A 13105-nucleotide genomic window follows, 5' to 3' on the forward strand; every position below is an offset into this window, starting at 1 on the left:
TTTTCTTTTTTAAAGCAAGGTCTCATTCTACTGCAGGCTGACCTGGAACTCACTCTGTAGCCCATATTGATTTTCTCACCTTACTTTGTTCTCCTGAGAGCTGGGATTATAAATATGAGTTATCATGCCCAATTTATGTTGTGCCCCTAGGGATTGAACCTAGGGAAAGACCTCTACCATCTGAGCTACATCCTCAGCCCACTGTTTGTTATTGTTTTATTCTTTTGGTTTATTTCTTGGTTTCTGGGAGTGAGGTCTCACTATCGCCCAGGCTGACCTGGAACTCATTCTGTAGTCCCAGGCTGGCCTTGAACTCATAGCAACTCTCCTACTCTCTGGAGTGCTGTTTTTTGTTCATTTGCTTTTTGTTTTTTCAAGGTAGGGTCTCACTCTAGCCCAGGATGACCTGGAATTCACTATGTAGTCTCAGGGTGGCCTCAAACTTATGGTGATCCTCCTACCTTTGCCACCCAAGTGCTGGGATTAAAGGCATGCGCCACCACATCAGCTCATTTAATAATTTATTTAAGACAGAGAGTAGGAGAGAAAGAGAGAGAGAGAATAGGCACACCAGGGCTCCTAGGTGCTACAAACTCCAGACGCATCGCCACCTTGTGCGTCTGGCTTACATGGAACCTGGAGAATAGGACCCTTACGCTTCATAGGCAACTGCCTTAACCATTACGCCATCTCTCCAGCCCGTTTGTTTTTTTGATATAGAGTATCCCAGCCTTCAAATCATAGAAGATCTCTTGTTGCAGCCTCCCTAAAGCTGGAATTGTAGGTGTGTGCCACCTGTGTCTTTTTTTAAAATTACTTATCTATTTATTTGAGAGCAACAGACAGAGAGAAAGAGGCACATAGATAAGAGAAGAGAATGGGCACGCCAGGGCCTTCAGCCACTGCAAACGAACTCCAGACATGTGCGCCCCCTTGTGCATCTGGCTAACATGGGTCCTGGGGAATTGAGCCTCCAACCGGGGTCCGTAGGCTTCACAGGCAAGCGCTTAACCGCTAAACCATCTCTCCAGCCCTGATAACTTCTAATCTGAAGAGTAAGGACATATTTTCCTATGAGCAAATCTATGTTTTGTTTAGTTTATATCTCCAGACAATAGCACATTATTAATACTAAATGACTTAGTTGATTAAATAATTCACATTTAGCCAGGCATGGTGGCACATGCCTTTAATCCCAGCACATGGGAGGCAGAGGTAGGAGGATCGCTATGAGTTCAAGGCCACCTTGAGACTACATAGTAAATTCCAGGTCAGCCTAGGCTAGAGTGAAACCTTACCTTGAAAAAACAAAAATAATAATTGCCTATCTTAGAATAGGAATAACCTGAAAGAACTAAACTTACTGGCATACTGATTACTTCTAGAATTTTTTTTTTTGGAACTTAATTTATACATTGGTAAAGGAAAAAAAAAATCAAACTGACCCTTAACATTTTACATCTTTAATTAAACACATAAAACTGCAGTACTTAATGTATGTCTCCATGACCTTTTTTGAAATTTAGATCTCTGTATTATTCAGAAATCTCTTGTCTTTCTTTTTTTAATGTATTTCATTTATTTACTTATTTGAGGGGGGGTAGATAAAGAGAGAATGGGGCCGGGCGTGGTGGTGCACACCTTTAATCCCAGCACTCAGGAGGCAGAGGTAGGAGGATTGCTGTGAGTTTGAGGCCACCCAGAGACTATGTAGTGAATTCCAGGTCAGCCAAACAAACAAAATAAAAGAGAGAATAGGCATGCCAGTGTCTCTAGCCACTGCAAACAAACTCCAGATGCATGCGCCCCTTCTGTATCTGGCTTACATGCATCCTAGGGAAATGAACTGTGGTCCTTAGGCTTCACAGACAAACACCTTAACCACTAAGCCTTACTTACTTTTCATCATCTACACCTCTTTTTTTTTTTTTTTTTTCAAGGTAGGGTCTCAGTTTAGCTCAGGCTGACCTCTAATTCACTATGTAGTCTCAGGGTAGCCTCAAACTCAAGGCAATTTCCCTCGGCCTCTGGAGTCCTGAGATTAAAGGCGTGAGCCACCACGCCTGGCCTCATCTATACCTTTGCACAGTTCTTAAAGACATCATCATGCCACTAGAACCGTTTTTTTAAAAATTAATTAATATATTTATTTATTTGAGAAAGAGAGGGAAATAGAGAGAGAGAACGGGTGTGCCGGGGTCTCCAGATGCATGTGCCACCTTGTGCATCTGGCTTTGTGTGGGTCCTAGGGAATCAAACCTGCATCCTCTGGCTTTGCAAGCAACTGCCTTAAACTGCTAAGCCATCTCTTTAGCCCTAGAAGTCTTTTTTACATCAGCAATAAGCTTCACTCGTCCACACTGGTCACCCAGCTGGAAGGGTTTGCTTAGCAACTTACTCCAGTTTTCTGAATTATAAACGGAGACCTAAACTTTACATGAAACTTGAGCTGAAAAAAACAGATCCATAAAGATCAGAATTTTATTCAAGGCATATATCACAAATGAAGGACAACCATGTTTTTCTTTTTGTTTGTTTTTAAGAAACACTGGAGAGCTGGAGAGATGCCTTAGTGGTTAAGGTGCTTGCTTGCAAAGCCAAAGGACCTCAGTTTGATTCCCCCGTACCCACATAAGCCAGATGCACAAGGTGACGCATGCATCTGGAGTTCATGTGCAGTGACTGGAGGACCTGGCGTGCCCATTTTCTCTCTGTTTCTCTCTCTCTAATAAATAAATTATATTTAAAAATATATATTAAAAAAAAGAAAGAAAGAAACACTGGGTACAAGTAGGCTGGAGCCCAAATCAGCACTGAGTCAGAAAACATTTGTGAAGGATTTGATTGTGCATGTCCCTGTGTGAGTCTTTGTCTTAACAGAGACAGAATGGCTCTGTCTCTTTTGCTGGCCAGACCCCAGTTGTGCAACAGAACTACAGCAAGTACTTGATGAGTAAGACTGCAAATCTCCAAAAATACAACAAACAACATGGGAAAGTCTCATCATATTTTCCTTGCATTTGCTGGCATTGAGCTCTGATCTGTCCAAGAATACTTACAACAGGGCCACTTTCAGGGGAATGTATCGCATTTCCATGGGGGTTCGGATGAGTTCAGCCACATCTGGGGCATACTGGTCCAGTTCTAGGAGGAGTTTCTGCTTTTTAAACTGGGAGGGGGAAGGGGACACATGAAACAAATGATTTACCATTGTTCTTGGCATGACAAATCTCTGTCCTGGCCTACATGGTTTGCCTGTTCCAGCCCTACATCTCCAGCTTCATCTCATATTTTCACTTCCTCCCACTTTGTGAGTTCTAGCACATAAATATGCCAATGCTCCTCCTGATCCTGAGCCACTACATCTGACCTCTTCTCTTTCCCTAGCTCACCCCACCCAGCCTTCAGAGCTCAGGTAAGTTTCTACTTCCTCAGGAAGGTATACTCTCCTTTACCTGCTGCCTCTCTGCCTTCCCTACCCCCTGGCACGGGTTGGACTACCTTTCACAGCAGTGTTCACTGTTATATTTTCCTTTGTTTATTTCCCTAGACTCTGAGTCCCATAAAGGTGGGGGTCACTTTAGGTATGTATAACAAACACATAGAATAGCAGGCAAATAATAAAGATTTGTTGAATGGCTAAATAAACAAGTGATGAGTTAACATCAGTGGGTACAGGACTCAAAATTCCATCAGCAAAGCAAAGTATGTTCAAGTAAGGTTATTCTTCCTTTTTCATTTTTCTTTTCAAAGTAGAGTCTCAGTCTAGTCCAAGCTAACCTGCAACTCACTCTGTAGTCTCAAACTGGTCTCAATCCTCCTACCTCTGCCTCCCAAGTACTGTGATTAAAGGCATGTGTCACCATGCCCAGCCACAAGTAAGTTTATTTTGTTAATATTTTATTTTTATTTATTTATTTGAGAGAGAATTGGGCATACCAAGGCCTCTAGCCACTGTAAACAAACTTCAGATGCATGTGCCACCATGTGCATCTGGTTTACATGGGTTCTGGGAAATCAAACCTAAGTCCTTAGGTTTCGCAGGCAAGCACCTTAACCACTAAGCCACCTCTCCAGCCCCATAAGTAAGTTTCTCCTTCTCTTTTTTTGTTTTTCAAGATAGGTTCTCACTTTAGCCAGGCTGACCTGGAATTCACTATGTATTCTCAGAGTGGCCTTGAACTCATGATGATCCTCCTACATCTGGCTACCAAGTGCTGGGATTAAAGGTGTGCACCACTACGCCCAGCTCCATGAGTAAATTTTAATGATACTAAATGGGAGGTATCTTGGTTTTTCTTCATCATTCTCCTGTTTTAAGTTGTGTTTTATTTTTTTTAAGTTATGTTTTATTTTTATAACTTCCATACAGGAGGGTGTAAAATGGTTATGGTAAAGAAGAAGAGGAAGGCTGGGCGTGGCTACAGACCTGGAGAATTAAGATGGAGTGAGAAGGAATGAAAAGCAATTGCCTTCTGCTGATGTGGCCAAATAAATTTATAGGTGTTTTCCATGATGAAAGAAAAAAAAAAAAAAAAAGAACCTAACCAATCTTAGAAGCAAACACAGAGAATATAGATGGAAAAGCTTGTGAACCCCAAATGCATAGCCTGGTTGATTTAATAATCAGAAACTTTGTGGTTTGTCTTAATACTTTATTTATTTGTTTGTTCATTTATGACTGAGAGACAGAATGAGGCGGGAAGAGAGAATGGAAGTGCCAGGGGCTCTAGCCACTGCAAATGAACACCAGACACCTGTGCCACCTCGTGTATCTGGCTTTATGTGGGTACCAGAGGATCGAACCTGGGTCCTTTGGTCTTGAAAGCATGTACCTTAACCACTGAACCATCTCTCCAACCCTTGTTTTTTATTTGTTTTATTTTTTCCAGGTAGGCTCTCACTCTAGCTCAGGCTGACCTGGAATTCACTATGTGGTCTCACGGTGGCCTTGAACTCATGGTGATCCTCCTACCTCTGCCTCCCAAGTGCTGGGATTAGACTTACACCACCGTGCCTAGCTTTTTTTTTTTTTTTTAAAGGTAGGGTATTGCTCTTGCCCAGGCTGAACTGAAACTCACTTTATCATCTCAGGGTGGCCTCAAATTCACAATGATCCTCCTGCCTGTACCTCCCAAGTGCTGGGATTAAAGGCATGCACCACCATACTTTTATTTATTTGAAAGAGAGATAAAGAGACAGAGAGAAAAGGAAGGGACACACCAGGGTCTCTAGCCACTACAAATGAATTTCAGATGCATGCATGCACCACCTTGTACATTTGGGTTTACATGAGTACTGGGGAATTGAACCCAGGTCCTCAGGCTTTCCAAGCAAGCACCTTAACTGCTGAGCCATCTCTCCAGCCCTGTGTGGTTTTAAAAAAATATATTTTATTTTTATTTATTTGACAGAAAGAAAGAGGGAGAAAGAGAGAGAAGTGAAATGGGCGTGCCAGGGCCTCCAGCCACTGCAAACGAACTCCAGATGCATGCACGACATTGTGCATCTGGTTTACGTGGGTCCTGGGTAATCAAACCTGGGTTCTTTGGCTCTGCAGGCAAGCACCTTAACCACTAAGCCATCCCTCCAGCCCCAGCCCTGTGTTTTTGAGTCAGGGTCTTGTGTAGTCCCCAGCTGGCTTCAAATTCAATATGTTGCTGAATTCTGATCCTCCTGCCTCCAATTTCCCAAGTGCTGGGATTATAGGTGTGTGCCATGAGGACAGGCCTGGCAGTCTTTATAGACAGCATGATACTAATGCTGCAACCTATTAGAGTATTTCAGAGGAGCCAGCGTGCGTGACAAGCTCTTAATTGTACATGATTAAATATTTACTGATAAATCACAATAGACTGCCAATGTACCATTTACATGAAGTTAAGAAAATACAAAATAATATTGTGGTTAGGGATGTTTACAAATACAGGGAAAATCAAGGCTTTGTGTCTGGAAATAATAAGCACTACATCCGTAACACTAAGCCTCTGATAGGAAGGGGAGTAAGAATATGAATGTCAGAGACAGCAAATAGCATTTGCAGCATTTTTTGAGCTGAAAATAGGTTTACAAGTATGTTCTGTCATTGTATATCTTAGGTATTTCAGAATTTAAAAAAATTCTTGCCAGGTGTGGTGGTGCACGCTTTTAATCCCAGCACTCAGAAGGCAGAGGTAGGAGGATCACCATGAGTTTGAGGCCACCCTGAGACTACAGAGTGAATTCCAGGTCAGCTCTGGGCTAGATCGAGACCTACCTTGAAAAACAAAAACAAACAAACAAAAAAATCTTAAATTAAGAAAAAAAAACTTTTAATCTGAGTGTGGTGGCACACACCTTTAATCCCGGCATTTGGCTAGCAGGCACAGGTAGGAGGATCACCTTGAGTTCAATGCCACAGGGAAATTCCAGGTCAGCCTGGACCAGAGTGAGACCCTACCAAGAAAAACAAAACAACAAAAAACAACAACAAAATTGTTTTTGAAAGAACATCTTTCATTTAAAAAAAAAAACAAACAAGCAGTTACCACAGGAATAAAATTAGCCCTAAGGGACTGGAGGAAATGGCTCAGTGGTTAGGAGTGCTTGCTACACAACTATAGGGGCGTAAGAGGATCTGGTTGCTCTGAATTCAATTCTGTAGCACCCATGTGAACATGCCTATAACACCAGTCCTGTGGAGAAAAGACCAGAGAATTTCCAGGACTAATTGGCAAGCCAGTCTGACAAAAAAACAAAACAAAACCAAAAAAACGTAGCTTCAGGTTAAGAGATAGATTATAACTCAAGGAAACTAACAGATAAGTGATGGAGGAGGACATCTGACTTCTCTAGCTTTCATATGGTCCCCACATGCATGCTACAAGGTGCACGCATCAGCATACAAACATATATATAACCACACAAAACACACACAAAAAAAAGTGTAGCCCCAGATTTTTGGTTTTTTTTCGAGGTAGAGACCGGTCTCACTCTAGCCCAGGCTGACCTGCAATTCACTGTGGAGTCTGAGGCTGGCCTCAAACTCAGTGAGCAGCCTATTTCTGCCTTCCAAGTACTGGGATTAAAGGTGTGTGCCACCATGCCCGGCTTGAATAGATTTAAGTAAAATAATAACGAGAAAACCAGAAATAGCTGGGCATGGTGGCATATGCTTGCAATCTAAAATTTTAGAGGCTGAAGCAGGAAGATTGACTCTGAGGTACATTATGTCAATAAATATATAAACAATTTTAAAAACCACTTGAAACACACCTCAAAAACTACCCTCTGATCATCTTCTGATTCCATTCAGTTGGCAGAGCCCAAGTTAAGTGAGAGAAATGATCAGTAACACTTATGGTGCCATTTATAGCTAGGGTTGTTTACTTAAAGGACAATGCTGGGTGGGTACAGCAGGCCTGCCACGCCAAAACTTGGAAGGTGGGGCAGGAAGATTAGGAGTTCTAAACCGGCCTGAGCTGTGCAGGAACCTGTCTGTGAGGGAGGGAGGAAGGGAGGGAGGGAGGGAAGGAGGGAGGAAGGAAGGAAAGAAAGAAGGAAGAAAAGAAGGAAGGAAGGAAGGAGAAAAAAAGAAATGAAAAGCTGCTTTTTAGAATGGATTAAATTTTGGGGACAACATTCTGACCAAGAAACCCAACACTGGGCTGGAGAGATGGTTTAGTGGTTAAGGTGCTTGCCTGCAAAGTATAAGGACCCAGGATCAATTCCCCAACCTCCATGTAAGCCAGATGCACAAGATGGCACATGCGTCTAGAGTTTCTTTGCAGCAGCTAGAGACCCTGGCGTGCCCCATTCATTCTCATTCTTCCTTTCTCTCAAATAAATAAATAATATATATATTTTTTAATTACTCTTTTAGGAGCTAGGGAAATGGTTCAGTAGTTAAGAGCACCTGCTTTTAAAGCCTGTTGGCACAGCTCTGATTCTCTAACACCCATGTAAAGCCAGTTGCAAGAAGCGGTGCACTGGGCTGGAGAGATGGCTTAGTGGTTAAGACGTTTACCTGCAAAGCCCAAGGACCCAGGTTCGATTCCCCAGGACCCACGTTAGCCAGCCTCACAAGGGGGTGCATGTGTCTGGAGTTTGTTTGCAGTGCTGGAGGCCCTGGCACACCTATTCTCCCCTCCCCCTGTCAAATAAATAATAACAAATATTATTAAGGAAAGAGCCGGCATGCCTATTTTCTCCTCTCTGACTGTCTCTCAAGTTAAGTAAATAAATATATATTTTTTGAGGTAGGGTCTCACGTAAGCCAGATACACAAGGTGGTGCACGTGTCTAGAGTTCATTTGCAGCAGCTGAAGGCCTTGGCACGCCCATCATTCATTCTCTCTCTTTCTTTATCAGCCTCTCTCACACACACACAAATAAATAAAACAAATAATTTTAAGGCCAGGTATGGTGGTGCATGCCTTTAATCTCAGCACGCAGAAGGCAGAGGTAGGAGGATCACCGTGAATTCAAGGCTACTACATAGTGAATTCCAGATCAGCCTGGGTCACAGTGAGACCCTACCTCAAAAAACAATAAATAAATAATTTTTAAAAGGGGTACATGAATCTGGTGTTTGTTCACAGTGATAAGAGACCATGGTGCATGTGAGTGCACACATGCATTAGACAGTAATAATGATAAAGAGCTGGGCATGGTGGTACATGCCTTTAATCCCAGCGCTGGGGAGACAGAAGTAGGAGGATTGCCATGAATTCAAAACCACCCTGAGACGACACAGTGAATTCCAGGTCAGCCTGGGCTAGAGGAAGACCCTACCTTGAAAAACCACACACACACACACAAAAAGCCAGGCATGGTAGTGCATACCTTTAATCCCAGTACTTGGTAGGCAAAGGTAGGATGATTGATGTGAGTTTAAGGCCATCCTGGAACTACAGAGTGAGTTCCAAGTCAGCTAGGGCTATAGTGAGACCCTGTCTAGAAAAAAAAATTTTAAAGAGAGATTACTTTGGGTGTTGGAGTACAGCTCAGTGGTATAGCACTCACTCAGCATTTTCAAGGTCCTGGGTTCCATGCCCAGGACCCATCATACTCCTCCATATAAAAAGATCACTTTCTCGGGGCTGGAGAGATGGCTTAGCGGTTAAACACTTGCCTGTGAAGCCTAAGGACCCTGGTTTGAGGCTCGACTCTCCAGAACCCACGTTAGCCAGATGCACAGGAGGGTGCATGCATCTGGAGTTTGTTCGCAGTGGCTGGAAGCCCTGGTGTGCCCATTCTTTCCCTCTTTCTCTCTCTCTCAATATCTCTCTGTCTGTCGCTCTTAAATAAATAATAAAACTTAAAAAAAAAAAGAGATCACTTTCTAAAGGGAAATAGTTTCATCAATAGAAGGAATCCAATTTTTACTCAGAGGCCTAACACAATAAATTAAAGGCTATAATAATTTTTCTTTGAAAAGAGAAACTAGCAAAAAAAAAAAAAAAAAAAAAAAAGGATGATTTTTTTTTTTAAATAGGGTTCATAAAGCCCACATTGGCTAAGAACTAGCCATGTAATTAAAAATGATGCCATAGGACTGGGGAAACGACTTAGCAGTTACAGCATTTGCCTGTGAAGCCTAAGGACCTGGGTTCAATTCCCCAGGACCCACGTAAGCCAGATGCACAAAGGGGAACATGTGTCTGGAGTTCGTATGTAGTGGCTAGAGACCCTGGTGTGCCCATTCTCTCTTTCTCTCTCATGAATAAAATTTTTTTTTTTTAAATGATGCCAGGCATGGTGGTACATGTCTTTAATCCCAGCACTCGTGAGGCAGAGGTAGGAGGATTGTTGTGAGTTTGAGGCCATTCTAAAACTACATAATGAATTCCAGGTCAGCCTGGGCTACAGGGAGACCTTACTTCAAAAAAACCAAAACAAAACAAAAAAAATGACCTTGCTCTCCTGATTTTCCTACCTCTACCTTCCAAGTGCTAGATTACGGGTATGAATCAACACATCCTCTTCAGTCTTTTTGTTTAGTTGTTTGTTTGTTTTAATTTTGTTTATTTTTATTTATTTATTTGAGAGCAACAGATAGGAAGAAAGAGGCAGAGAGAAAATGGGCGTGACAGGGCCTCCAGCCACTGCAAACAAACTCCAGAGATGTGTGCCCCCTTGTGTATCTGGCTAACGTGGGGTCCTGGGGAATCAAACCTCGAACTGGGGTCCTTAGGCTTCACAGGCAAGCACTTAACTGCTAAGCCATCTCTCCAGCCCTTTTGTTTTTTTGGTTTTTTGAGGTAGGGTCTCCCTATAGCCCAGGCTGACCTGGAATTCACTATGTAGTCTCAGGGTGGCTTTGAACACACAGCGATCCTCCTACCTCTGTCTCCTGAGTGCTGGGATTAAAGGTGCGCCACCACGCCCAGCTCTCCTCTTTACTTCTTAACATTTAAAATAGTTGGATCTTTTAAGTATATGATTTTTGGTTCTTTGCAATAACAAAGACTAGCAAGTTACCAAATACCACCACCTTTGTACTACCTACTAATTACTTACCACAACTTTATTGAAGTCCTGGATTGCAAAATACAGGGCAACAGCAGTGAGGGCATCTGTTATCTGTCAAAAAAAAAAAAAAAAAAAGAGGAGTCATAGGAAACAAAACTGAGTTAGTGTAGAACCAGAATGCTGCCAGGCCCTGGTGTTCTGGGGTGATAGTAGACTGACTGACCACCCAGGTCTGCCTGACCTCTCATAGTCAAGCAGCACATTGACTACTCAAAGGTAAAGTCTGTTCAAGGAGGTATGACAGAAAAGCTCTTAGAATTAGGACCCACCTAGGACCACTTTAGTCTGGTGTCCCACATCTGCTCTAGAACAGTATGTTAAATGAGAATAACCTAGGTATGGCGGCTCATGTCTGTAATTTTAGCACTTAGGAATTGAGGCAGGAGAATTACCATGAATTTGAGGCCACTCTGAGACTAGATAGTTACCTCCAGGTCAGACTGGGCCAGAATGAGACCCTACCTTAAAAAAACAAAAAAAATTAATAATAAAAATAAATAAATAGCTGGGCATGGGGGTGCATACCTCTAATCCCAGCACTCAGGAGACAGAGATAGGATGATCCCCTTGAGTTCAAGGCCACCCTGATAGTATATTGTGAATTCCAGGTCAGCCTGAGTTAGAGTGAGACCCTACCACAAAAAAACAAAATTAAAAATAAAGGACTGGAAAGATAGCTTAGCAGTTAAGGCATATGCCTGCAAAGCCAAGCTGGGCGTGGTGGTGCACGCCTTTAATCCCAGCACTGGGAGGCAGAGGTAGGAGGATCGCCATGAGTTCGAGGCCACCCTGAGATTCCATAGTGAATTCCAGGTCAGCCTGGGCTAGAGTGAGACCCTAACTCAAAAAAAAAAAAACGTCAAAGGATCCTGGTTTTACTCTCCAGGACAGACATAGGCAGACACACAGTTTGTGGGCACATGCATCTGAAGTTCAACTGCAGTGGCTGGAGGCCCTGGCATGCCCATTCTCTCTCTCTCTCTCCCCTCCCTTCTCTCTCAAATAAATAAATAAAATATATTTTAAAATAAATAAATAAACCAGGGCTGAAGAGATGGCTTAGTGGTTAAGGCGCTTGCCTGTGAAGCCTAAGGACCCATGTTTGACTCTTTAGGTCCCACATAAGCCAGACACACAAGATGCCACAAGCAAGCAAGGTCGCATATGCTTACAAAGTAGCACATGCATCTGAAGTTCGATTACTGTGGCGAGAGGCCTTGGCGTGCCAATTCTCTCTCTCTCACAATCTCACGTAGAGGAAAGATGGGCTGGAGGAATGGCTAGCAGTATGACGTTTGCCTGCAAAGCCAAAGGACCCAGGCTCGATTCCCCAGGACCCATGTTAGCCAGATGCACAAGGGGGTGCATACATCTGGAGTTTGTTTGCAGTGAGTAGAGGCCTTGGCACACCCATTCTCTCTCTCACCCTCTTTCTCTATTAAATAAATAAACACATAAAAATAAAAAATCTTAAAAAAGAAGAAATAATAAAACAGGGCCAGGTATGGTAGTACACGCCTTTAATCCCAGCACTCGAGAAGCAGAGGTAGGAGGATTGCCATGAGTTCGAGGCCACCCTAAGACTACATAGTGAATTCCAGGTCAGCATAGGCTAGAACTAGACCCTACCTTGGAAAAACCAAAATAAATAAATAAATGTAACAGGGCTGGAGAGATGGCTTAGTGGTTAAGGAGCATGCCTGCAAAGCCTAAGGACCTGAGTTTTATTCCCCAATGCCCACATAAAGCCAGATGCACAAGGTGGAACATGCTTCTGGAGATCAGAAGTTCAAGGTGATTGACTATGTAGGACGTCTGAGGGTAGCTTGGAATATATAAGAACCTGTCTCGGGTCAGGGGAAGAGAATGAATAAAGGAAAGATGGAGGGAGGTTAATCAAAACCTTAGAGGATATAAATAAATCATATAGAAACCTACTTTTTTTGGACAATGGAACACTCAGGAGCATAAATTGTTACTAGAAAATTTTCAGTGCCAGGGATGGGATACCTTCCAGTGAGTTGTTGGCCAAGGAGGTCCCTGATGCCTCCCAAAACATTACAGGACATTGCCAAGGCCCTTGGTTTCCCACCAGGAAGAGATGGTAAGACCCTATTGTTGAAGACTGCACATATTTAGGCTGCAAAATCACTGAGAAATCCTGCTGGAGTTGAGCTGAAAACCTCTTCCATGTAGACCAGTTGACAGAAAACTGGAAAAAGCTCCACTGCATGCAGTTCAATGGGAGAGAGAGAAATTACCAGTGAAGATACTCCACAGTGGACATTGAAAGCCTTATATTTGGCCAGCCAGGCCAAATGAGCCAATGGGCACAGCTGTCATGGAGGAAACCAACTGGCCTCTAATTTGACTGGAGGCCTGCTCCATGGGAGGGAACAAATCCCTGATACTGAAAACCTACAACAGGAGTAGTCATGAGCCCTAGGGATGTAACATCTGCTGCTGTCTGGCTAAATGTATATACTATGCTCATCAAACTGCCCAGTAAGCACTTCTCTTAATGTTCATACCCATCTATTAATGCTACTCTCATTTTTTTCTTTTTCTTTTCTTTTCTTTTTTTTTTTTTTTT

The 13105-nt window shown here is 42.8% G+C and overlaps 1 protein-coding gene across 1 annotated transcript in view; it reads right to left on the bottom strand.

Annotated features, from left to right (window-relative positions):
- The window catches only part of Pigu (phosphatidylinositol glycan anchor biosynthesis class U), a 100171-nt gene that overhangs the window by 69213 nt on the left and 17853 nt on the right, over positions 1–13105 (bottom strand). The window contains exons 4-5 of the mRNA XM_045156587.1: positions 10501–10563; positions 3060–3169 (exon numbers count right to left, since the gene is read on the bottom strand). Coding sequence (XP_045012522.1) covers positions 3060–3169; positions 10501–10563 — 173 coding nt within the window. The remainder of the gene's footprint in view (positions 1–3059; positions 3170–10500; positions 10564–13105) is intronic.

This window comes from Jaculus jaculus, chromosome 8 (genome assembly GCF_020740685.1).
Source record: "Jaculus jaculus isolate mJacJac1 chromosome 8, mJacJac1.mat.Y.cur, whole genome shotgun sequence".
Taxonomy (NCBI): Eukaryota; Metazoa; Chordata; class Mammalia; order Rodentia; family Dipodidae; genus Jaculus; species Jaculus jaculus.